Raw genomic sequence first — 26,199 nt, 5'->3', positions numbered from 1 at the left:
CCCAATGCCTGCTCATTCTCCAGAGCCACCGAATTAGTTGCAATCCCCTTCCCCTGTAAATGTTTACCCTACCAGGACTTAAGGCATATTTTAATTAATTGAAGATTAACACTTAATGAATTACTTTTCTTTTTACTCTATGTAATAAATTATCTGAAGTTTTAAAATATGAAGAAAAATGTGTGAAAAATGATAAATAGAGGTTTTCAGATATTGGTATTTGTGGATGTCACAATAGTGGGGTAGGCACAAGGCCACAAGTGGAAAATCTGAGTTCTCCAAGAGCCTGGGTGAATCCCTCTCCCCTCCATATCCCAGTGTCTCCTCTGCCCTCTGTATCCCAGTGTATCCTCTGCCCTCTGTATCTCAGTGTATCCTCTCTCCTCTGAATCCAGTGTATCCTCTCCCATCTGTATCCCAGTGTATCCTCTCCTCTGTATCCCCTCTCTGTATCCCAGTGTATCCTCTCCTCTGAATCCAGTGTATCCTCTCTCCTCTGTATCCAGTGTATCCTCTCCTCTGTATCCCAGTGTATCCTCTCTCTTCTGTATCCAGGGTATTGTCTCTCCTCTGTATCCCAGTGTATCCTCTCCCCTCTGTATCCAGTGTATCCTCTGCCCTCTGTATCCAGTGTATCTTCTCTCCTCTATCCCAGTGTATCCTCTGCTCTCTATATTATCAGTGTATCCCCTCCTCTGTATCCCAGTATATCATCTCCCCTCTGTATCCCAGTGTATCCTCTCTCCTCTGTATCCAGTGTATCCTCTGCCCTCTGTATCCAATGTATCCTCTCTCCTCTGTATCTGTGTATCCTCTGCCCTCTATATTACCAGTGTATCCCCTCCTCTGTATCCCAGTGTATCATCTCCCCTCTGTATCCCAGTGTATCATCTCTCCTCTGTATGCCAGTGTATCCTCTGCCCTCTGTATCCCAGTGTATCCTCTCCCCTCTGTATTCAGTGTATCCCCTCTCCTCTGCATCCCAGTGTATCCTCTTCCCTCTGTCTCCCAGTGTATCCTCTCCCCTCTGTATACCCTCCTCTGCATCCCAGTGTATCCTCTGCCCTATGTATGCCAGTCTATCCTCTCTCGTGTCCCAGTGCATCCTCTGCCCTCTGTATCCCAGTGTATCCTCTCCCCTCTGTATCCAGTGTTTCATCTGCCCTCTGTATCCGTGTATCCTCTACCCTCTGTATCCCAGTGTATCCTCTACCCTCTGTATCCAGTGTATCATCTGCCCTCTGTATCCCAGTGTATCCTCTCCCCTCTGTATCCAGTGTATCCTCTGCCCTCTGTATCCCAGTGTATCCTCCCCCTCTGTATCCAGTGTATCCTCTGCCCTCTGTATCCCAGTGTATCCTCTACCCTCTGTATCCTCTCTCCTCTGTATCACTGTGTATCCTCTACCCTCTGTATCCAGTGTATCCTCTGCCCTCTGTATCCCAGTGTATCCTGTCCCCTCTGTATCCAGTGTATCCTCTGCCCTCTGTATCCCAGTGTATCCTCTCTCCTCTGTATCACTGTGTATCCTCTACCCTCTGTATCCAGTGTATCCTCTACCCTCTGTATCCCAGTGTATCCTCTCCCCTCTGTATCCCAGTGTATCCTCTACCCTCTGTATCCCAGTGTATCCCCTCTCCTCTCTGTATCCCAGTGTATCCCCTCTCCTCTGTATGACAGTGTATCCAGCAGCTGAGGGGAGGAAGGTTGGTGAGGCTGCAGTGGCACTCCCGGCCGCAGGGGGCCGCTGGCGGCAGCGGAAGTAAACCACCTCCCGGCATGCAGCCGCCGGCCTCCCCCCCGGAAGTAGATGATGGCGCGGTGCCCGGATGGCGGTATGAGTGTCCGTCTCAGCGCTGACATGATCAAACATTATGAAGCGCTGGATTTCCAGTTCTGCGACGAGGTCGGGAAGTACGAGAAGCTGGCGAAGATCGGACAGGGCACCTTCGGGTGAGGCCGGTTTGGGGCTCCGGGGAGGAGGTGGATGTAGCAATGGGAGGGAGGAGGGGATGGAATGGGCACTGGGGGTGGGGGAGGGGAGAGGAGAGGAGGAGGTGGATGGGGCACGGGGGGGGGGGGAGATGGAGGTGGATGGGGTACGGGGGGGGAGGAGGTGGATGGGGCACGGGGGGGGAGATGGAGGTGGATGGGGTACGGGGGGGGGAGGAGGTGGATGGGGTACGGGGGGGGGGAGGAGGTGGATGGGGTACGGGGGGGGGAGGAGGTGGATGGGGTACGGGGGGGGGGAGGAGGTGGATGGGGTACGGGGGGGGGGGAGGTGGATGGGGTACGGGGGGGGGAGGAGGTGGATGGGGTACGGGGGGGGGGAGGAGGTGGATGGGGTACGGGGGGGGAGGAGGTGGATGGGGCACGGGGGGGGGGATGGAGGTGGTTTGGGGCACGGGATGGAATGGGCACTGGGGGGGGGGGAGGGGATGGAATGGACCACTGTGAGGGAGGGGGGATGGAATAGGGCACTGGGAGGGAGGGGGGATGGAATAGGGCACTGCAGAGGAGGGGGATGGATGGGGGAATGTTTTCATACTGGGATTGGGGTCTGGGAAAGTTCACATCCTGTACAGGACCTATTCTTGCATTTAGAACAGTACAGCACAGAACAGGCCCTTCGGCCCTCGATGTTGTGCCAAGCAATGATCACCCTACTTAAACCCACGTAACCCGTATACCCGTAACCCAACAATCCCCCCCATTAACCTTACACTACGGGCAATTTAGCATGGCCAATTCACCTAACCTGCACATCTTTGGACTGTGGGAGGAAACCGGAGCACCCGGAGGAAACCCACGCACACACGGGGAGGACATGCAGACTCCACACAGACAGTGACCCAGCCGGGAATCGAACCTGGGACCCTGGAGCTGTGAAGCATTGATGCTAACCACCATGCTACCGTGAGGCCCCCTTTCTTGGCACCTCCTGTGGCATTGGGACATCCCAATGTGCTTTCTGGCCAATAAATTGTTTCATGTGACTCCCCATTGATACAGGTTGTGTATGTCAGTCTATTTGATCCACTCCAATCCCTTTTTCTTGAAGCCTGGATCTTTGACAAAGTATTTTCCTCAAATATCTCTTTAATATAGTTCTGTCACATTTTGCTTGAAATTAATCCTCTTAAGTGTCTTGGGATACTTGCCATGTGACAGGTGGAATACAGGAGAAGTACACGCTCTCTTTGGTGGATGGAATATAATGTGGGAAGGTGTGAGGTTGTCAAATTTTGTAGGATGATTAGAAAAGTAGGATATTATTTGAATGGAGAGTGACTTCAGAATTCTGCAGCACCGAGGGATCTGGATGGCCTTGTCGTAGAGTCAGTGCAGAAGGTGGCCATTCAGCCCATTGAGTCTGAACCGTTCCTCCAAGGGGGGAAACCTACATAGGCCCAATTCCTCCGTTAAGTGGCAATTTAGCATGGCCTAACCTGCACATCTTTTGACTGTGGGAGGAAACCGGAGCATCCGGAGGAAACCCACGCAGACACTGGGAGAAAGTGCAAACTCCAGACAGACAGTCGCCCAAGGTTGGAATTGAACCCGGGCTCCTGACGCTCTTTAATCACTGTGCCACCGTTACGTCATGTACGTGAATCACAATAAGTTGACATACAGGTACAGTGAGAAATTAGGGAGGCAAATTGAATTTTGGTCTTTATTTCAAGGGGGTGGAGTGTGAAAGTAGTGAACCTTTGTTACACCTCTACAAGGCTTCGGTTAGTCTACACGGGTTTGGTTGCCTTATTTATGGAGGTTTATACTTATACTGGAGGCGGTTCAGAGAATGTTCAGAAGATTGATCCCTGGGATGAAGGTGTTGTTTCATGAAAGGTTTGGGTAGGTTGGAGTTTAGAAGTGGAGTTGATATAAAATTATAAGATTTTGGGCACGTTTGACGGTGTAGATTCGAGTGACTTGGGACACCATGTCAGAATATGGCGCCTTCCGTTTAAGACAATGTGAGGGATTTCTTGCCTCAGGGTTGTAAATCTTTGGAATTCTCTAACCTGCATCATTGAATTTATTCAAGGCTGAGTTAGGCAGGTTTTTGATCTGCATGGATGTTAAAGGTTATAAGGGTCGGGCAGGAAGGTGGAGTTCAGGCCACAGTCAGATCAACCATGAACTTATTGAATGGCGCAGAATGCTCGAGGGGCTGAATAATACCCATCGTTCTTATTCTGTGTCAGTTAGATATTTACATCCAGCAGTATAGATATCAGCATGATTTTTGTGGGGGGAGGCGGGTGCTGGCAGTGGTGGAGTGGAAACCTAAACCAACCTCTGATTCCCTCCCCGAACATGGCTATAACCTGAGCCTTTCATTGAATCACCATCCGCTTCTCACTGGAGAGTGATGGTGAAGGCTGGTTTTCAGACTGGGGCAGAGGTTTTTTTTGCATTGGTGAAATGTATTTCCTGAATCAGGGGAGGCAGCCTCTTCTTTTTCTTTCTATCAATTTAGAGTATTCAATTATTTTTTTCCAATTAAGGGGCAATTTAGCGTGGCCAATCCACCTACCCTGCACATCTTTGGGTTGTGGGGGCAAAACCCATGCAAACATGGGAAGAATGTGCAAACTCCACACAGACGGTGACCCAGAACCAGGATCGAACCTTGAACCTCAAAGCCGTGATGCAGCAGTGCTAACCACTGCTCCACCGGGCTGCCCCGGAAGCAGCTTCAACATCGAGGTTTACAGCATGGAAATAGGCCCATTGGCCCAACTTGTCCATTCCACCTAGTTTTTTATCGCTAAGCTAGTCCCAATTGCCCGCATTTGGCCCATATCCCTCTGTATACATCTTACCCATACAACTGTCTAAATGCTTTTTAAAAGACAAAATTGTACCCGCCTCTGACTGCCCGTTCCAGACACACACGACCCTCTGTGGATCCTTTTGTATCTCCCGTCTCTCATCTTAAACCTATGCTGTCTAGTTTTAGACTCCCTTACCTTTGGGAAAGGATGTTGACTACCTTATCTTTGCCCCTCATTATTTTATAGACCTCTATAAGATCACCCCTAAGCCTTCTAAGCCCCAGGGGAAAAGGTCCCAGTCTATCCAGTCTCTCCTCTACAACCACCCGTTGTCTTCTGTCGTCAAGCCAATTTTGTATCCAATTGGCTACCTCTCCCAGGATTCCATGAGATAACCTTATGCAACAACCTACCATGCGGTACCTTGTCAGAGGCCTTGGTAAAATCCATGTAGACAACGTTGACTGCACTGCCCTCACCGTGTTGCTTCACAGCACCAGGGTCCCAGGTTCGATTCCCGGCTTGGGTCACTGTCTGTGCGGAGTCTGCATGTTCTCCCCGTGTCTGTGTGGGTTTCCTCAGGGTGCTCTAGTTTCCTCCCACAAGTCCCGGAAGACGTGCTTGTTAGGTAATTTAGACATTCTGATTTCTTAATATGTGTACCCGACGAGGTGCTGGAGTGTGGCGACTAGGGGATTTTCACAGTAACGTCATTGCAGTGTTAATATAAGCCTACTTGTGAAATAATAAAGATTATTATCTACCTTCTTGGTTACCCCTTCAAAAAACTCAATCAAATTAGTGAGACATGATTTTCCACTCACAAAGCCATGCTGACTGTCCTTAATTAGTCCTTGCCTCTCTAAATGCCTGAAGATCCTGTCTCTCAGAATATCTTCCAACAACATACCCACCACAGATGTTAGGCTCACCGGTCTGTAGTTCCCACACTTTTCCCTGCGGCCCTTCTTGAACAAGGGCACAACATTTGCTACCGTCCAATCTTCAGGCATCTAACCTATGGCTGTCGACGATTCAAATATCTCTGCTAGGGGACCTGCAATTTCCTCGCTAGCCTCCCACAACGTCCTGGGATACATTTCATCAGGTCCTGGAGATTCGTCTACCTTGATGCGCTTTAAGACCACCTCCTCTGTAATATGTACGCTCTTCAAGACATCACTATTTATTTTGCTAAGTTTCCTAACATCCATGCCTTTCTCAACAGTAACTGCCAATGAGAAATATTAATTTGGGATCTCGCCTACCTCTTGTGGATCCGCACATAGATAACCTTATTGATCTTTAAGAGCCCTACTCTCTTCCTAGTTACTCTTTTTCCCTTTACGTATTTGTAGAAGCTCTTGGGATTCTCCTTTGCCTTATCTGTCAAAGCAATCTCATGTCCCCTTTTTTGTCCTTAAAAAGAGAATTGACTAAAACTTAAAGGGGAAGATTTGCAAGGTTAGAGGGAAGGAGCAGGGTTGTGATACTAATTGGATTGCTCTTGAAAGAACATGCAACTTCCAATGGTAACCGAGAGGCGGGTGTTGAAATGAGCGAGTAACTGTACAAAGAAATATAATATTTAGGGGTTTATCCATTTATTGAACGGGTAGAATGGCAAACAAAGAGGAGCCCTGATCGAGGATGACATTAGGATTGAAAGGATCTTGGCTCAGAAGACCACAAGTACAATCAGTATGGGTGACCATTAGGAATGACAAGGTCGGTAAACATTGGCAGAGAGTAATTTGTAAGTTCCCTTGCAATGAGTAATGCCATTGGACAGAACAATGGTGGCACAGTGGTTAGTGCTGCTACTTCACAGCACCAGTGTCCCAGGTTCGATTCCCGGCTTGGGTCACTGTCTGTGCAGAGTCTGCACATTCTCCCCGTGTCTGCGAGGGTTTCCTCCAGGTACTCTGGTTTCCTCCCTCGGTGCAAAGATGTGCAGGTTAGGTGGATCGGCCATGCTAAAATTGCCCCTTGGTGTCTAAAATGTTAGGTTGGATTATGGGGATAGGGTGGAGGCGTGGACCTAGGTGGGGTGCTCTCTTAGAGGGTCGGTGTAGACTCAATGGGCCGAATGCCTTCCTGCACTAGTGATTCTAACAAAAGATCATTGGAATGTAATAATTGTGAGAGACATTATTCTTCCGATATTCTGCACAGTTCAAATTGATACGGGTGGTCTGGAGTTTGTTGAATGCTTTCACAATAGCTTCCTAGAACAATATGTTCTGGAGCTAACTAGGGTAAGGCTATTTTTGGATAAGAAGAAGGGTTAATTAGTAATCTCATAGTAAAAGCTCCTCTCATTAAAAAGTGATCACAGTGCAATTCACTCCATACCTAGTTTTAAATCAAAAATTTTTGAATCCAAAACAAGGATCTTAAACATGGCCAACTTGGAACACGGCCAATTATTTGGAAGGAGAGGAGAGCTGGATAAGGTTTATTGAGTGAATGGGTGAAGAGGTATGGCAGTAAATTACCAGTGGGCAACATTTCGAGATTTACTTGCACTTTGTCCCGAATGGAACCAGAGGAAATACGGGCAATAAATCTCCCCCACTGGCCTTGGTCCATTGCAATTTCCTAGATGTACTTCACCAGCTCTTCTTGACCAGCTCTGTTGTGGTTTGCTGGTGGTGTCCACTCCACTACCACTCTGGCACGGTGTAAACCCGAGAATTGGAATACATGTCCTGCCTCTCAGTTGCCTCTCCAACACAATGTCCTACAGGCATCTGTGACCACCGCTTGGTCATGTTGTCTCTTCATCGTACGCAGGCAATGCTGGTGAAAGGCATCCCACTTATAAGACATCTTTGCTGTCTCACTGGCGTAGATTGCAGCTGGTTCTATGGTTCACAGTTTCATGGCAGTATTGATAGTGTTGGATGTCCAGACTCTGTAGAGCTGCTGGGAGACCGATGCTGCTTTGCCTATGTTGGTGTCGCCGTAATCTCTACATCACCCACCTTCTCTGGAGATGCTGCCTCCTAGGTCGGGAAAGTGGTTGTCCGTTGCCCGATGGTGGTGGGAGGACCTCCTCGTCATTCACTGTTGGTGTTCTGGTTGTCTAGCAACTGATGCAAAGAGCAACATTGGCGCTGCTGCTATCAAGACTGTTGGTCATTTCTGGGAGCGTGCGTTTCTTTAACCAGCAAGGCGATGTCACTTGTGAAATCCAGGCCCATCAGTCTGTGGTGTTGTCACAGGATACCAAAGTCTTCCTCGTGGTGAAATCAATAAGAGAGAAGGTGCAGGGAGAGTATGCAACTGTACCATGCTCCTGTGGTGATGTTGAAGGAGTCCTTGGTGCCCCTGATAGTCTTGATGCAGCAGCTGAAGTCACGATATTAGGCTTTTAACATGTTAACATAGTGCTCCAGGGTGCCATACTGTCTTGCGGTGTACTAGAGTGGCTGCAGCTAGATGCTGTCCAATGACTTCTTGCAATCAACAAAGTTGATATTGATGTTCTCGGCTCTGCTATGTTCCTGAGCCTAAAGATCTGCTCGCAGCCTGATCTGCCATCCCGGCGACCTGCTCGTTCCTCATGAAGGGTACGATCTGTGTCTGCTTGAATCTATTGAGAAGCATCATGCTGAAGACCGTGAGACCTCAGTGTTACACCCATCCAGTTACAGTGACTGAGGTTTATTTTCTTTGGTAGTTTGGTGATTACTCTTCACCTCCAGTCATCCGCAGCCCAGAACGTTGAACAGGTCGATGAGCTCCGTTGTGTAAGTGATCTTGTCGGTTTCAATAGCTCTGCTGGTATAGCATCCTTCCGAGGTTATTTGTTGTTCTTCAGGCTCTTGGTGGCTCAGTGCTGACATTGACCTTAAATGTAGGGTTGGGCTGGTTGAAAATCTCTCAAACGTGTTCCACCCACCCTGCAACCTGCTCCTTCAGCATTAGCATCTTATCGTCCTTGCCCTTGATTGGTCCACTGGTGTCGCTTCTTGTACCAGTTAGTTCCTGCACAAACCTGGAGTAGCATCAATTTGCTGCTGCTTGTTCCACCCTGTCTTATAATTCTATCCATCCTATTTTATCTCTTCTGCAGTTCTTCCTGATGGCTTTGTCCAATCTACTTGCTTTTGTTCAATGTTCTTTTCCTGATTCTCCTTTCTGTTCATCATCAGACAACTTCTGCCATTTCCGTTGAGCATGCTTGCTGACCTATGGGCCTGATTGTACTTATCAGTCCTTGCCAGTTGTCATTGAGCTTGGCACTGAGGTCACCGATCAGTAGCTTGATATCATAGCTGGGTGCCTCATCCAGTTTGTCCTGCGGTTAATGGTAGAGTTCATCTTTCGCCTCCTCTGTCTGCCTCAATTGGTGTGAAATCATGCAATACATTGATTGTGATGTGCCTTGTGGGGAATCTGGCAGTGATGACATGATGGCTACTGGCTTCCACCTCACTAACACTTGGGTCAGTGATCCATCTTTCTTTGTTGGTTCCTCCTCTGCCCGATGCATTCTGTTTTGAAGATTTCCCACTGTTCCTCGGTGGTGCCTGACTTCGTTAATATTTTGAATCTGTTGGAGAGGGCAGGCCAGGAATGTGATACGTCTGTGTCCTTGTCCTTTACTTTCTCCGTTGCAAATGACCGTTGTAACTTCATGGTTGTTGACTTCTTCAGCTTCAGGTGGATTCCACTTTCCTAATCCAAGGAGATCCGATCCGACAGGAGCATCTCAATACCTGCAGGCATCTTGTCGGAACGTCCTACGTCTGCGGCTGATGCATATATGGTCAATCCCGTCAGGGTGTTATCATCTGGAGACCTCCATGTCATTCTGCCTACCTCTAACCTGAAAGGGATAAACCTGGGTGGCCCAGTGGTTAGCACTGCTGCCTCACAGCCCCGGGTCACTGTCCGCGTGGAGTTTGCACATTCTCCCCGTGTCTGCATGGGTCTCACCCCCACAACCTAAAAAGATGTGCGAGATACGTGAATTGGTCATTCTAAATTGCCCCTTAATTGAGAAAAAAAAATAATTGAGTACTCTAAATTTAAGGAAAAACCTATCACCGCTACAGAAACAGCAAAGAAAGGACGACACATCTGAGGGTGTACAAATGATGGGATTAGGTGAAAGCGAAAACAAAGTTTGATCCTTGACGCGCCCAATGTCAACACCAAAACTAATCACCAGAATTGGCAACTGGAATGTCCGAACACACCTGGGGTGGGAAGATGGCCCGGATGTTGGGAGACTAACTGACTTGACACCTTCGTCATCCGTGAGATGCCGTGGACAGACCAGGGAATGAGCGTTGAGAGCCTGATGATCCCGGACGGCAGGCAGTGTATCCTCTGCCCTGGGATACAGAGGGGAGAGGATACACTGGGATACGGACGGCAGGCAAGAAGGGCATCACGCCAATGGACTCGACCTCTTATTCAACAGATGCTCAGCTACTGATTGGTGACCTCAGTGCGAAGCTCAATGGCAACTGGCAAGGACTGAACAGTAGCTCGAGCCCCGTGGGTCAGCAAGCGCACTCAACGGAAATGGAGCCGCCTGCTGCTGCAGCAAATATTTAAAGAAATGACTCAATTTTCAACAAAAATAACTTCCATTAAAAAGCTAAAACAGTGCAAAATATCCATCTGTGGCTTACTGGGGAAGTTAGGGATGGTATACAATTAAAAGCAGCTTATAAAGTTGTAAATGATAAGAGTGTTTTAGTAACTAACAAAGGGCAACCAAAAAAGTTGCTTTGGGATGAAGCCGAATAAGAGTAAATAAGCCAGGAACATTGAAGCAGATTGTAAGAGTGTTTACAAGAATATAGAACGGCAATTCAGCAGGGGTGAATAAAGCGTTTAAGGGTTTCTACAGTAGGTGTACAGGTCGGAACCCCCTACACTTCTTGGAGGGGCTGAATTTCCCAAAGGCGGACGGGGAGCTGGTAGAAGGGCTGGGGGCCCCGATCGGGTTGGAGGAGATAGTAGATGGTCTGAATTCCATGCAGTCGGCTAAAGTCCTGAGACCGGACGGCTACCCACAGGAGTTTTATAAAAAGCTCTCTGGGATAATGGAGCCGGTGTTGATGAGGATGTTCAATGAGGCAAGGGAAAGAGGGGTGCTGCCCCTGACGATGTCACAGGCCACGACTTTGCTGATTGTGAAGCGGGACAAGAACCCGGAGCTGTGTGGGTCCTACAGGCTGATTTCCCCTGTTGAATGTGGATGCTAAATTGCTGGCCAAAATGTTGTCCTCCAGGATTGAGGATTGTGTTCCGGGTGTTATTGGGGAGGACCAGACTGGGTTTGTTAAGGGTAGGCAGTTGTTGGCCAATGTAAGAAGGTTGTTAAACGTGATTATGATGCCCCGGAAGGTAGGGAGGTGGAGGTAGTGATCGCAATAGATGCAGAAAAGGCTTTTGATCGGGTAGAATGGGATTATCTGTGGGAGGTACTGGGACGGTTCGGATTTGAGCAGGGCTTTATTGACTGGGTCAGGTTGCAATCAGACTCCTGTGGCAAGTGTACAGACGAATAGGACAATATCGGACTATTTTAGACTGCACCGGGGGGGGACAAGACAGGGATGCCCCCTCTCCCCACTGTTCTTTGCGCTAGCAATAGAGCCGTTGGCAATTGCTCTGAGAGCCTCAAGGGGCTGGTCGGGGGGGGGGGGGGGGGGGGGGGGGGGGGGGGGGGGGGTGGTGGTGGTGTGGAGCACAAAGTCTCGCTCTATGCAGACGACTTGCTTCTGTATGTTTTCGACCCAATAGAGGGGATGGAAGAAATCATGAGGATTCTATGGGAATTTGGCCGGTTTTCGGAGTATATACTAAATATGGGGGAAAGTGAGATGTTTGCGGTCCAGGCGAGGGGACAGGAGAGGCGATTGGGGGAGCTGCCGTTTAGGGGGAAGCTTTAGGTACCTAGGCATCAAGTGGCGCAGGAATGGGACCGGCTGCCCGACTAGTAGACCAAATGAAGGACGATTTTCGGAAATGGGACGCGCTTCCGTTGTCACTGGCTGGGAGGGTGCAGATGGTGAAGATGACGGTCCTCCCGAAATTCCTGTTTGTATTTCAGTGTCTCCCCATCTTTATTCCGCGGTCCTTTTTTAAACGGGTCAACAAAGTGATCACTGGCTTCATTTGGGTGGGCAAGACCCCGCGAGGAGAAACAAATTCCGGTATCTGCAGGTGCGGGACTTCCTACGTAAACAGGTGTCACCCTTCCTGCTCCTACTGCTAAGGGGAATTCAGGACAGGGTAGTTTCCAGAGGGTGGGTAGGTGAAGGGAGCATCTCTGACATTTACAAGGAACTTATGGGGTCAGCGGAGACGCAGACCGAGGAGCTGAAGCGCAAGTGGGAGGAGGAGCTGGGGGGAGAGATAGAGGACGGTCTGTGCGGACGCGTTGAGTAGAGTCAACGCGTCCGCAACATGTGCTAGGCTGAGCCTGATACAATTCAAGGTCGTTCATCGGGCTCACATGACAGTGGCCCGGATGAACAGGTTCTTTGGTGTCGAAGACAGGTGTGCAAAGTGTGCGGGAGGACCAGCGAACCATGTCCACATGTTCTGGACATGTCCGAAGCTTAGGGGATTTTGGCAGGGGTTTGCAGATGTCATGTCCACGGTGTTAAAAACAAGGGTGGCACCGAGTCCAGAGGTGGCGATTTTCAGGGTGTCGCAAGACCCGGGAATCCAGGAGGAGAAAGAGGCAGACATCCTAGCCTTTGCTTCCCTGGTAGCCCGGAGACAGATACTATTAGCTTGGAGGGACTCCAAGCCCCCGAAGTCGGAGACCTGGCAATCAGACATGGCGAACTTTCTCTGGAGAAATTCAAGTTCGCCTTGAGAGGGTCACTGTTCGGGTTCGTCTGGTGATGGCAACCATTCGTCGACTTCTTCGCGGAAAATTAATCGTCAGCAGAAAGGGGGGTTAGTTTAGCTTAGGGGGTTAATAAAGGTGGGACCTGTAAGGGAGGGAGACGGATTTTGCACTATGTTTATAGTTTCATGTACATTGTTTGTTTTGTTGTTGTTACAATACCAAAAATACCTCAATAAATGTTTATTTTAAAAAAAGAATATAGAAAGGCCAGGAACCTAAGAATTAGGAGCAATTCAACCCTTTGAGCCTTTTTCGCCATTCAAGGCTATTCAAGGTTAGCTTGAGCCGATGTTGGTCCCTCAAGAGGAAGAAACAAGATACATTCTGGGCAATGAGAAAAGGGCAGGGCACAGTGGAAGGCACAGATTGCATAGCAGGAATGGAGGATAACCAAGGAGTTGCATTTGGTAATCAGCTAGCTCAGATTGAATCTCTCCTTTACGGGTGGACACTAGATAAACAGTGCAAAACTTCGAGGAATGCTACCGAAAGCAGTGTATGATTGTGTGAAGAAGAGTAGGAATGGGGTGGAAGAGAACATTTCATTTGCTGCAATGCTTGTTGCTCTGAGCAGTTTTACAGTGAAGTTCTGCATAATCGATTTCAAGACCTACAAGTATATGGAAATATTGACTCTTCGAATTGCTGCATTGCAAAATTATAACTTCTGACCCGTTTTTCTTCCTATGGAATGCATGGCTGTATTTGTTCTGGGAGAATTTGTTAGTCACTGGAACTTTTGGACTGAAGGTGCTGTGATTGTTTTTACAGGGAGGTTTTTAAAGCACGTCATCGACAGACGGGGAAGAAAGTGGCTTTGAAGAAAGTCCTGATGGAAAATGAAAAGGAAGGGGTATGTAGGGTTAAGTTAGCCTGGATATTAAAGTTAATTTTTCCTCCTCTGCAGGCCTAATGGTGTGACATCTGTGTATGCAAATTACACTGGTGTAAAAAAACAGTGGGCTGTGGCTCGTGTTTCTTCACAACTGTGGGCACTGACCTCCCTTGCTACCTCACATAGGTCAGAGTCTGGGTTTTCTGCAGCGATTCACTTTCCACCTGATTCCCTGTAAATTACCTTCAAGACGCAAGTCTAGAAGGTGATGGAATTCTCCCCACCCGCCTGGATGAGTGCAGCTTCAACAACACTCCTGAAACCCAACACCATCCAGGGTACAGTAGCCCAATTGATCGGCACTCCCATCTACCACCTTAAACATTCGCCGCTTCTTCTACCAGTGCATTGTGGCTGCCGTGCATTCCATCTACACGGTTCATTACTGCAACCGGCCATGACTTCTCCAGTCCTGGCTCCCAAACCTGCGATCCCTGCTGCCTAGAAGAGCTGTAGATGCATTGGGATTACCACCATCTGCGCAATCCCTTCCTTGTTACATATGGTCTGACTTGGAAATATGTCGCCATTCCTTCAATGTTGCTGGGTCAAAATCCAGGAACAGCCTTCCTAATAGAACAGCTGGAGTACCTACACCATATTGACTACAGTGGTTCAGGAACACCTTCTCGGGCAATTGGGGATGTCAGTAAATACCTTACCAGTGACGCCCATTTACTAATATTAAAAACAAAAGAATGTGGCATTTTTCTTGCCAGTAACCTTTTAGCCAAGAGTAGAAATTCCAAGCCTTGACCTGCTGGAGAGTTGTACAAGGTCTTGTGCTCGGCTCCCTTTCCAACCCTATCTAATGGACTTGGTGCCTGGCATTGGGCTCTGTCTGGACCAGTACAGCACCAGGCAGTCCCTCATCAATGACTTGTACATTCTGTTGCAGGAATTTTTATTTCTTCTGATCGGATGTCCTTCTGTTTATTTGTGATGCATGAACGATTTTCCTGTGAATTTTCTCACTGCAATGTAATGGCACCCGACCCCTCCTCTTGTTGCCATTGATCAGTACGGTGAAAGGGAAACATTATCCACATCCTTAAATCTGTTTTTCTGTTTCTGGTTGTAAATTAATATTTTGCTCAGTAATAATTGTGTTAGGTCTGTTGAGATATGGAAGTGTTTGCACACATGATTGTAATGCTTTTTAAAAAAATCAAATCTTTCTGGTAGTTTCCCATCACGGCCCTGAGAGAGATAAAAATCCTACAACTGCTGAAGCACGAAAACGTGGTGAATCTCATTGAGATCTGCCGCACTAAAGGTGAGCTCAATTCAAACTGCAATTCAGTCTGCATATTATGTCTTTAGTGGGTTCCTGCCTTAATATCATTGCCAGTCAATACTCTGGTTTTCCTGTTGCAGTTAGCTGATACTTGTCGGCAGCAGATAGCAGTTAATGTGCAAGTTTCATGGAATATATTCACATCATGCGAACATACTTTGCTAAAATACCCTGGGCAGGGGCACGGTCAATTCCAGCCCCCCTTTACCTGGAGTTGCAACACAGTTGAATTAACCAATAGTTCTAAGAAAAATACCCAAATTCTGGCCCTTGGATGTCGAATAATTACAGTCACCAGGCTTGTAAATTTAAACACAGTTACTTTTTATTTATAACAACTGTAATGAAATATGCAGTAAATACAACTGGTTAACAATTAATTCAAAATCTCCCCCCCCCCCCCCCCCCACTTTAACTATATATAATAAATATATATATATATATATCACACACACACACATGCCAAACAAACACAGAAAGGAAGAAAGAGGTGAAAATAATAAGGATAAGATACTTCAGATGGTTGATTCTAGCACACTTTCTTTCAAACTAGCCTTTCAAGTCGAGATTTCTGCTTTCCAGTCTGTAATGGTTTTCACTGTAGATTCATTTAGGCCTCTGCAGTTTCAGAAATACAGCAGCTTTTCTGGAGAAAACGCGAGAGAGAGTGGGTCCTTTCCCCCGAGTGTCCAGACACCCGACTGTGCTTTCCTTGCATCTCTGGAAATGGTCCCACTCAGGCAGGATCCAATCACTGCCTGTTACTGGGCAGAATTTGTCCTTTTGGCCAATTCATTTGCCACCAGCCAAACAGTCAAATCAAGTCCCTTCCTGTCACTCAGGTACCACAAAGTCTGAGTTTTGTTGCACAAAGGCTAGCACCATATACTATGGTGCAACTTTTAAAACTCCTCATTCTCCCTGCCGCTTGACCTAAAGGCACATGTCCATTAAGCATCCATGGATCAAAAATGATAACGGCAAAAAATAAAGAAAGGGGAAGTCAGGGAATCATTAGGAAGGACCCTTACAACCACCAGTCATATGTCCAGGCACATCCTGTCCATACAACTCAAAGACCCGTGAAATGTGTTCACCTGGTGTGACCATGCGTTGGTGAGGGAAGTATAACTTTTCTCCCATCAAGTTTTCTTCAACAACACAGAGCTCAGGGCCTGGGTTCGATCCCAGCCCCAGGTCACTGTCCGTGTGGAGTTTGCATAGTCTCCCCATGTCTGCTTGGGTCTCACCCCCACAATATATATATATATATAAGAACCAGGCGCCTTACTGGCTTGGGCAGAGGTCCCAGCCTGTGACTTGAACTAACGGCAATTTATGAAGTTACAGAGGTTTCAGTTTTCGCCCAATCTGGAATTGCTTCATCTGTCAGCTCCTTGGTTATCACTGTCTTGCTTCGGGCCTAACAAATGAAAGTGGGTGCTTGCACCTGGAATCGTGATGGTTAAAAGGTGACAGTGATGTATATTTCTGCTTAATTCCTTCAGCCACGCAGTATAACCGCTACAAGGGCAGCATCTACCTGGTATTTGACTTCTGTGAGCATGACCTTGCTGGACTGCTCAGCAACGCCAACGTGAAGTTCACATTGGCAGAAATCAAGAAGGTGATGCAGATGTTACTGAACGGGCTCTACTACATTCATCGGAACAAGGTGAAATGGAGTGACCTCGGTTGGTTTGGTTTGGCTTTTGCTGGTTTAGAGTGTTTTGTGTATAGTTAAGCCCAGAGTCTTGGTCATAGCTACATGGTTATCGGAGCACTGCAGTGCTAAATACGTTATGCTGTTTAATATATTTGTACTTAAAAAGGAATTGGTGTTCTGGTAAAGGGGGATGATTTCGATAACAAGGCAGTTTAAGGTTATTGGAGCTAGGCAGAATGTGGGGTTGAGGTCGTGATCAGATCAGCCATGATCTTATTGAATGGCAGAGCAGGCTCGAGGGGCTGAATGGCCTATTCCTAGTACGGATGTAACACAGCATAAAGATTTTGGGTAAGTGCAGCTAAATTGCCTAATGCATTGCACATTCTCCCCGTGCCTGCGTGGGTTTCCTCCGGGTGCTCCGGTTTCCTCCCACAGTCCAAAGATGTGCCAGTTAGATGGATTGGCCGTGTTAAATTGTCCTTGGTATCCAAATAGGTTAGGGGTTATTGGGTTAGGGGGATAGCGTGAAAGTGAGGGCTTAAGTGGGTCGGTGCAGACTTGATGGGCCGAATGGCCTCCTTCTGCATTGTATGTTCTACGTTCATTACTCAGCCTCATTGAGCTGCAAAGGGCTCAAAGAGTTTCAAATGTGAGCCTCCAGGCGAGCTGCAAAGGAATTTCTGCCAAGGATCCTGTCCTTGGAGAAATAAATACTTGTGCAAACTACTCTGACACCATTTGCTTTATGCTGATTCTTGCATTTTTTTCCCCCCCTCCAGATCTTGCATCGGGATATGAAAGCAGCTAACGTCCTTATCACTCGGGATGGTGTGCTGAAACTGGCTGACTTTGGTCTAGCTCGAGCATTTAGCCTGGCCAAGAATAGCCAACCAAACCGCTATACCAACAGGGTTGTGACACTGTGGTACCGTCCGCCGGAGCTCCTGCTAGGTGGGTTACCACAATCTCTACCATACGTGACCAGCTAGGCCAGGATATGCCATGGTGATAGTGACCCCATCTGCCCTCGGGGCTCATGGGTAAATATTTGAGGGATATGGTGTGCAATATTGCTGTGGAACCTCACACCTCCTAGGTTCCCTTCCTCTCACAACCTATAGGTTTTGAAAACTAAACTTTGGTGTCACCTAATCGTTACGACTGATTGTAACTTGTCATCAAATCATTTCAATCTTGGTGGACATTTGCTTTTTCCTCTTGGGTTCTGAATAGATAAAATAAGGTGCGTCTCCCCAGCTCAAATTACCCCATAAAGCAGCACTATCATCATAAAAGTTTAGCAAACCTTTTTTAGAAGTAAATACAATAACAACAATTGTGTTGAAACATGTCCTTGTGTTACTTGTGTAATGTGGCCCCATGACCTGTGGTTTGTCTCCCTGTTCAACACATGGTTGAGCAATGTTCCAGGAATGGCTCTTTAGAATCGGTCTCCGACATTAATTGAAAGGGCGTAAATGTTTGGCAGTATGCTGAATGTTTAGGGCTTATGTGGTCTCCATGAAAGGTGCAAATACTGATGATGTGCACATTGTGGCTAAGATGCTTGCACATCTTTTCTCTATAGTTTTCTTTCTTGCAGGGGTTGATTCTGCTGGGACACAGTGCTGGAAAGTGGTTTCTCACTGCCTGGAAAAAGGGTGCAGTAAGAAGTCTTAGGAAGGAGCTGTGCTCTGAAAGCTAGCGATTCAAAACAAACCTGTTGGACTTTAACCTGGTGTTGTAAGACTTCTTACTGTGCTCACCCCAGTCCAACGCCGGCATCTCCACATCATGGAAAAAGGGTGGTGAAGCTAGAAACCTTCATTGCATTTAAAAAGTACTTGGTTACGTCTATGAAGTGCTGTAACCTACACGACCACGGAGCAAGAACTAGAAAGTGGGATTGAGTTGGATAACACTTTTCTCTGGTTGGTGTGTAGTTGGTGATTGCTTTCTGCTGCCAGGCCAAGGAGAAACATTTAAACCACTGTGGATTTTAAGTTAGCTAGCCTATCATTACCCACTTGAATTACTCCTCTTTTTTTTGTGAATGTTTGATGTAGGTTTGTAATTCTCTAGTTTGGTGCTATATTATTTATGGAGGCCTGGAATAAACCTTCTATTGTTCCACGAGTATCATCTTGTAATTCTCTGGACGTTCCGCTCCTGATCCGTGAACTAGGGGAACATATCGCCCCTACAGCTTCTGCGCAGCACATTCTTGGCCAACTTTTATGGTGCTGAGAAATGAGAGGTGCTATCAAAGCTTCTCATCTTGTACTCATCAGGTTAACTCACAAGAAGTTACCAACAGCGTCAACCATGCATGAGAAGAGAGTGCTGATTGGTTGGCAAGTGGGCTCTAGTCGGTGGAGGTATTGCCATGGTGAATAGATAATTGTCCAAAACAAAAACAGAAAATTCTGGAAAAACGCAAAAGGTCTGGCAGCATCTGTGGAGAGAGAAACAGAGTTAATGTTTCGAGTCCATATGACTCGTATGGACTCGAAACATTAACTGTTCCTCTTGTTGCTGCCCTCTGCTGGTGGCAACTGATGAAACAGACCAATTAGTCCTTGCAGCAGCTTGATTTTAATACAGCGTTTATTTAACTCACAACTTGAGTTATGTGTTTTATTTAAACAGTTACATAAGTTTCAAGACTCCCAACTTGAACTAAAAAATACTATCCGGTAAAGAAACCTGGCCAGGATCGCTCTGGAGGGTGTGTGCTGTGACCTTCCAAACTCGGGGTTTGCGAATGTTGATCCCAGGGTTATCCCGGAAGTCCCTACTATTTTATAAGGTTTTTGATTCTTAGTTCAATTAAACATTCCGGCCTAATTTCTCCCTGGCAGAGCCTTGCTCTAACTGTTCAAAAACAACGTTATCAGCAAAATGTCCAGTTGCAAGTCGTCGTTCTGTTTGGTCCCACGGAATTCATTCTGCACAGAGCTGCAGTTTTTCAGACAAATCTGTTTGTCTCTTTGACCATCATGCCTCACGACACAATGTTTAGCCGTTGACCTATTTTACCATCATGCCTCATGACACAATGTTAGCCATCTTTCCTACTCGACACACTCTCCATAGATGCTGCCAGACCAGCTGTGTTTATCCAGAATTTTCTGTATTTATTTCAGATTTACAGCATCCTCAGTATTTTGCTTTTAGTTAATTGCCCACCTTTGTTCAATTCAATCCGAACAGGCAGGCTCTGGTTGGTCATGGAATTGCCCTGAGGAATGAACCAGGGAATGACTTCCCTAATCTTTTGTTTCGTTGATAAAGGCATAAAGAATGGACATGTTCCTCCTGTCTGCAAGGACAGGGCTAGTCTGAACTTGAACAAAGCTGGGCAGGTAACCATTTCAAGCTGCATTCGCCATGGCAACGGCTCCATTAGTCCACTTTCCAACCAATCAGCACTATCTTCTCATTCAGTGTTAATTATTGTTCCCTTGTTGCTTTTGGCAATTTCTCAAGAGCTATGCTGATATGTGCAAGATGTAAAGCTTAGCCTGTCTCTCTCTTCAATTCTCCAAGCCCTGTACTATGACTCCTTTGTGTTATTGATCTGCTTAGTTGCCTTTGCTGTGTTGCAATACCACATGATGTACTTTTAAGTCTCATGGACTGGGTGAACCTGAGACGTCCCTCCCACCCTAACCTGTGCTCTGAAATAATCTAATCAGCGGGGTAGTGGTGAAAGCATATATTTGGCATGCATGCCCCAGTCAAAGGAAGGGATAACTGTGTCCGGGTGGTAGCTACTTAATAATTATGAGAAGTGAACATGTGTTTGTATTGGATGAGGGGTGTGATATCCATGTGGTTGATTGGTTTGATGGTATTCATTGTGTGGGCTTGCATGTGAGGGCTATCGCCAGGGTGGGGTAAGCAGGCTACCAGTGCCCTGGGGATCTAACCTCGGCACCTTTGGGTAGAGAGTAGTAGACTGGGAAGTACAACAGTCCTGCAAGTTGCGCTCTGCTTCATGATTAGTAATATCATTTGTCTACCTTTGCAAACCCCTCCCCCAACACAGGTGAGCGAGATTATGGACCACCCATAGATTTGTGGGGAGCTGGGTGCATCATGGCTGAAATGTGGACTCGGAGCCCTATAATGCAGGGTAACACAGAACAACATCAGTTAACCCTGATCAGTCAACTCTGTGGCTCCATCACAGCGGAGGTAAGGCCAGCTCGTTTTATGTCGACACGCAAATGGTGATGTTTAATTTTTTTCCCCCCAAGCATTAAGAATACTGGTCGCAAAATGATACATTTCACATCTGCTTATGGACTGAACAAGGAAAGCTGACTGTATAATTACACCCCTCTTGAGGTTAAATTCAGTAGTAAGTTTTCAGATGTGATGTAACTGTAAATGTATTGAGTGACCACGTGGACAGTGCTGTGAACCTTTGCTTCTATTGCAATTAGAATTAAAACTTGCATTTTGTGCATTTAAGGCTTCACAATGTCCCATAGCTGCAGGGAAATTGCAAAGATGCAATTGTTTATGTTTTTGGAGCTTTTTTAGCTCTCGTGGTTGGGATGGAAACCGGATTCAAGAGTGCCATGTATGAAGTTGTGAGAAAGACTGGAATGGAAGGTGGTAACATGTTCAAGAAGAGCCAGCATGGGCTTGTAAAAGTCAGATGATCATTCACCAATCTAATTGAATTTTTTTGATGAAGTAACAGAGATGGCTAATTAAGGTAATGTGGTAGACGTTGACTATATGGATTTGAAGAAAATGCTTGACCAGGTACTGCAACAAAGGCTAATTGACAAAACTGAGGCTTATAGAATAGCCCAAGACCGCAGGAAACTACAAAAAGGTCGTGAATGTAGCCCAGTCCATCACACAAACCAGACTCCCATCCATTGACACTATCTATAATTCCCGCTGCCTCAGAAAGGCAACCAGCATAATTAAGGACCCCACGCACCCCAGACATACTCTCTTCCATCTTCTTCCGTCAGGAAAAAGATACCAAAGTTTGAGGTCACGTACCAACCGACTCGAGAACAGCTTCTTCCCTACTGCCATCTGACTTTTGAATGGACCTGCCTTGTATTAAGTTAATCTTTTCTCTACACCTTGCTATAACTGTAACATATTCTGCAGTCTCTTCTTCCTTCCCTATGTACGGTATGCATTGTTTGCACAGCATGCAAGAAACAATACTTTTCACTGTATACTAATACATGTGACAATAATAAATCAAATCAGCGTCCAATTGGATTTTAAAAATTGGCTTACGGGCAGAAAGTAGCGCATCATGGTAGATCAGGGGTGGGCAAACTTTTCCGTGCAAGGGCCACATTCAGAAATTCACAATTTTAAAGGGCCGCATAGTATATTAAGTAAAATAATTACTTCACCCGGTTATGATTCTGGGCGCCTCATATAGAACATAGAACAGTACAGCACAGCACAGAACAGGCCCTTCGGCCCTCGACGTTGTGCCGAGCAATGATCACCCTACTCAAGTCAACGTATCCACCCTATACCAGTAAGTAACCCAACAGCTCCCCCCCCCCCCCCCCCCCCCCCCCATTAACCTTAAAAAAAATTTTTAAAAAAATTTTTTTAATGACTTGGTGGGCCGCATAAAGACCTTTGGCGGGCCGTAGTTTGCCCACCCCTGTGGTAGATGATTGTTTTTGCGATTGGAGGATGATAGGCACTGGTGTTAGGGTCAGTGCTCGAACCACTGCTTTTGGTTTCGCTACGTACTACTGACTTGGACACAATGATACCAAACTTGGAGGAGTGGCAGACAATGACGATGATACAAATTGTCTGCAATAGATCATAGGCTGACAGAATGGGCAGACAAGTGGCAGATGGAATTTAAAACAGGGAAGTGTGCAGTGATGCATTTTGGCAAAACGGATAGAAGGAGGCAATACCGACGTAATGGCACAATTCTAAGGAGTGCAGGAACAGAGGGACCTGGGGGTGCATGTTCTCCTTGGACAGTCCTGAAGATAACTTTCTTGTATCATAGAATCCCTACAGTGCAGAAGGAGGCCATTCGGCCCATCGAGTGTGTATCGACCCTTCAAAGGGGCATCCTACCTGGGCCCAATTCCCCCACCCTACTGCTGAAACTCCACCCTAAGGGGCAATTTAGCACGGCCAATCCAGCCAGCCTACACATCTTTGGACTTGGGGGGGAGGGGGAGAGGACAAACACAGACACGGGGAGAATGCGCAGACTCCGCACAGAGTGTCCCATAATCGGAACCAGGTCCCTGGCGCTGTGAGGCAGCAGAGCTAATCAGTGTGCTGCCGGGGCTTTTGGTCCTGAGATGACTAAAGGTCATCAGGTAGGGCAGGTAGCGTTTGATGAGGCGGATGGGTGGGTGGGTAGGGTGCTTGAATTTTAGCAATCTCCTTTTGTTTGCGCTTGGCCTCTACCTGGGCCTGTCGGAAACATTCAAAACAGTTGGCTTCTTCTCCACTTTGGGTAGCCTTGAGCAAGGGATTCCCACAAATTGGTGGGATGTTGCATTTTTTCGGTGAGGCTTTGAGGACGTCCCTGAAACGTTTTCTCGGTCCTCCTGGTAACCGGTGCGTGACAATGCTTGGAGTAGAGAACTTGCTTTGGGAATCTTGTGTCAGGTGTGCGGACAATGTGGTCCACATGTGCATTGATCTTTGAAGGCTTATTTTAAAAACTGGCAGAGGACAAAATGTTTTGACAGTGAATAATTTGAGACGTAACCACCTGGTGAGTGCATTGAAAATGAGATAATCACAGGGAAAATAACTCGTCTTGTATATAAAATTTAGCAGTTGCTTTCTGTTTTAATCCCAACATTTTCAAGTTTTTTGTTGTTGCACATTTTATAACATTGGCCGGAACTCTCAGGGTGCTGTGTTTCACTTTTCTCCCTGGCAGCGCATTGCTGCCCGTGGGTTTCCCGGCAGTGTGGGGTGGTTACACTGGGAAATTCCATTGCCAAGCAGCAGGAAGATAGAACCCCGTCGACATCGAAAGGTGTGATTCCGAGAAACACGCGGCTGGACATCCGGAGAATCCAGCCATTGGTGTTCTGGGAATTTCATAGAACATACAGTGCAGAAAGAGGCCATTTGGCCCATTGAGTCTGCACCGACCCACTTAAGCCCTCACTTCCACCCTATCCCCATAACCCAATAATTCCTCCTGAACTTTCTGGACACTAAGGGCAATTTATCACGGCCAATCCACCTAGCCTGTACATCTTTGGACTGTGGGAGGAAACCGGAGCAATCCCATGCAGGCATGGGGAGAATGTGTAAACTCCACACGGATAGTGACCCAGAGCCGCGATCGAACCTGGGACCTCGGCGCCATGAGACACCACTGTGCTGCCGTGCTGCCCTTGCTTCTCATGAGTTCGCCCATTTCTCTACAAACTTAGCAAGCCTGTAGCTGTATTTCTGTTTCTACATTCTTTCATAAGATATCAGTGCGGTATTGACAAAAGCAAATCTTGTATTTTAGTGAAATTTAAACTTTGCTTGGTTTCAGGTTTGGCCTAATGTTGAAAAGTATGAACTCTACCAAAAACTGGAATTGCCCAAAGGTCAGAAGCGTAAGGTCAAAGACCGGCTGAAGGCTTATGTGAAAGACCCTTACGCGCTGGACCTGATTGACAAGCTGCTTGTCCTTGACCCCACCCAGAGGATTGACAGTGATGATGCGCTGAACCACGATTTCTTCTGGACTGACCCCATGCCTTCTGACTTGAAAAATATGCTCTCAACGCACAACCAGTCAATGTTTGAATACTTGGCTCCTCCCAGGAGGCGAGCTAGTCACATGCCTCAGCAGTCAACCACTCAGAACAAGAATCCCGCTGCCGCCAACCAGACTGAGTTTGATCGAGTGTTCTGAATGTGTTTGAGGAGGTTAATGAATCCAAGAGACAGGTTGTTTTATTTTTACCATGGTGCCATATTCAAGGTCTTATGATTGAAAAATATTGAGCGGTCTACGTATTAATTACGCCCATTATTGATCAGACGTTGGTACCTTGGCAGAGGTGCTTTGTCAGGAATCAAAAGCTGAACTAAGGGTCCAGAAGTGACATTGAGGTTCTATTGGGTTAATTTTAGTTTTTTTCCTCCTCCTCCTCTTCCCCCCCCCCCCCCCCCCCCCCCCCCCAGTTTAGAATAGTGGGACAGTTCTTTGGTCAAAGTCTGCAGTCGTTTCATCATTGGATGATTGCTGAATTATCTTCCATGTTAGTACCTTGGGCAATATGGGGGTGGCTCAATGCAATGGGTCAGCAGTGGAGGGTTAGCGAATGGGTTTATTCCCTGATCTCCACGGGTTGAGTGGCCTGTCTGTTGAGACCTGATGGTGCTGCATAGGGAATGGGGGCAAAGTCCCAACATTAGACTGTGACTAGCTTGCCCCTCATACTGGTCATGAGACACTCTGACCTTGGACAAGGCAGGTGGGGAAGATTACGATTTATATTCATTTAACTTTACTGTGGATCAGACACTTGGATCTTTGAATGCTTAGACAGTTGCTATTTAAACATGCAGGTCTACAATAAATTGTTTGGAAACTTCATTCATAAGTACTTACCAGGTTCAAGCACCGCTGCATTATTCATTAGTGAGAGCATCTTGACGGGGTCATGGTTCCCTAAAACCAAAAAGAGCCAGAAGTTTGCAACTCTTCAATGGATTGATAACTCAGCGGGGTTGCGCCACACATTTGATGAGGGTTTTAAAAAAATATATATATTTTTAATTAAAGCGTGTTTTTCACAGGGCAGCTGATATTTCCGACAGGTTTGTAGTTACCGCCATGTTGTGATGCATTCCATTTGTGATGATGGATTTCTGATTTCTCGTTCTGATGTAGCCTTGTGTCTGATAGTCCGCCCACCAATCTACCTGCAGCCGGATTAAGGTGAATTCAGCAGATTGAGTTTATTCCTACAAGTTGTCAGTTTAATGTCAGTCTCAATGCTTTTAAAAGTGTGGTCTCTTCTTTTCACCCCCCCCCCCCCCCCCCCCCCTGCCGCCAAGTTGACGCAGCGATGACCCTTGTCTGGGTCTTGTCATCATAAGGCTGTCCACCTCCCCCTTTATGTGAGTGCCCCAGTTAGCAGATGGTTCTTTTTGGCGCCTGGCCAAAAGTATTGCACGCTCTAGACTGTGATGGGGGGGGAGAGATCTTACTTATGTAAATACAAAACTGCTTTTGAATTGGTGCATTTGGAGGCCAGTGATGTTGGCCAACCTGTTTTTAGCAAACAGAAATCTTGCTTGAAATTCCCTTTATTGTAATGTAATTAATTATCCAGCCTTCCGTCAATGTCAGGAGATCACATTTACCCCTGGCAGTATAAAATATTTTTTTGTTATCATTGGTACTGCAGGTATTTTGCCTCTGGATCTACTTTACATTTGCAATGCTGGAATATCAGTTAAAATTCAGTCCTGAGAAGGGCTTAGGACACAGTTAATGTGCAATTCTTCAGTATAAGCAATTTTGATGGAAAGATTCTGTTACATTGTGCAGTGCGAGATTAGTGCAAATGCAAAATGTTTAGCATTTTGTGATAAAGTATATCAGTGTTGAATATGAATTCTACCTTGTTCCAGATTTTTAAATAAACTGTTGTAAAACAA

At 46.7% G+C, this 26,199-nt stretch overlaps 1 protein-coding gene across 1 annotated transcript; it reads left to right on the top strand.

The window, feature by feature from the left end:
• The first annotated feature begins 1,786 nt into the window (after positions 1 to 1,786).
• cdk9 (cyclin-dependent kinase 9 (CDC2-related kinase)) lies at positions 1,787 to 26,199 on the top strand. The gene is made up of 7 exons (XM_038782016.1): positions 1,787 to 1,953; positions 13,447 to 13,528; positions 14,756 to 14,846; positions 16,376 to 16,542; positions 17,316 to 17,487; positions 20,588 to 20,736; positions 24,077 to 26,199. Exons 1-7 carry the CDS (start codon positions 1,811 to 1,813, stop codon positions 24,440 to 24,442), a joined length of 1,170 nt encoding a protein of 389 aa, XP_038637944.1. The 5' UTR covers positions 1,787 to 1,810; the 3' UTR covers positions 24,443 to 26,199.

The sequence above is a fragment of the Scyliorhinus canicula genome, chromosome 21, assembly GCF_902713615.1.
Source record: "Scyliorhinus canicula chromosome 21, sScyCan1.1, whole genome shotgun sequence".
Lineage (NCBI taxonomy): Eukaryota > Metazoa > Chordata > Chondrichthyes > Carcharhiniformes > Scyliorhinidae > Scyliorhinus > Scyliorhinus canicula.
This window is presented reverse-complemented; position numbering and strand designations above follow the sequence as displayed.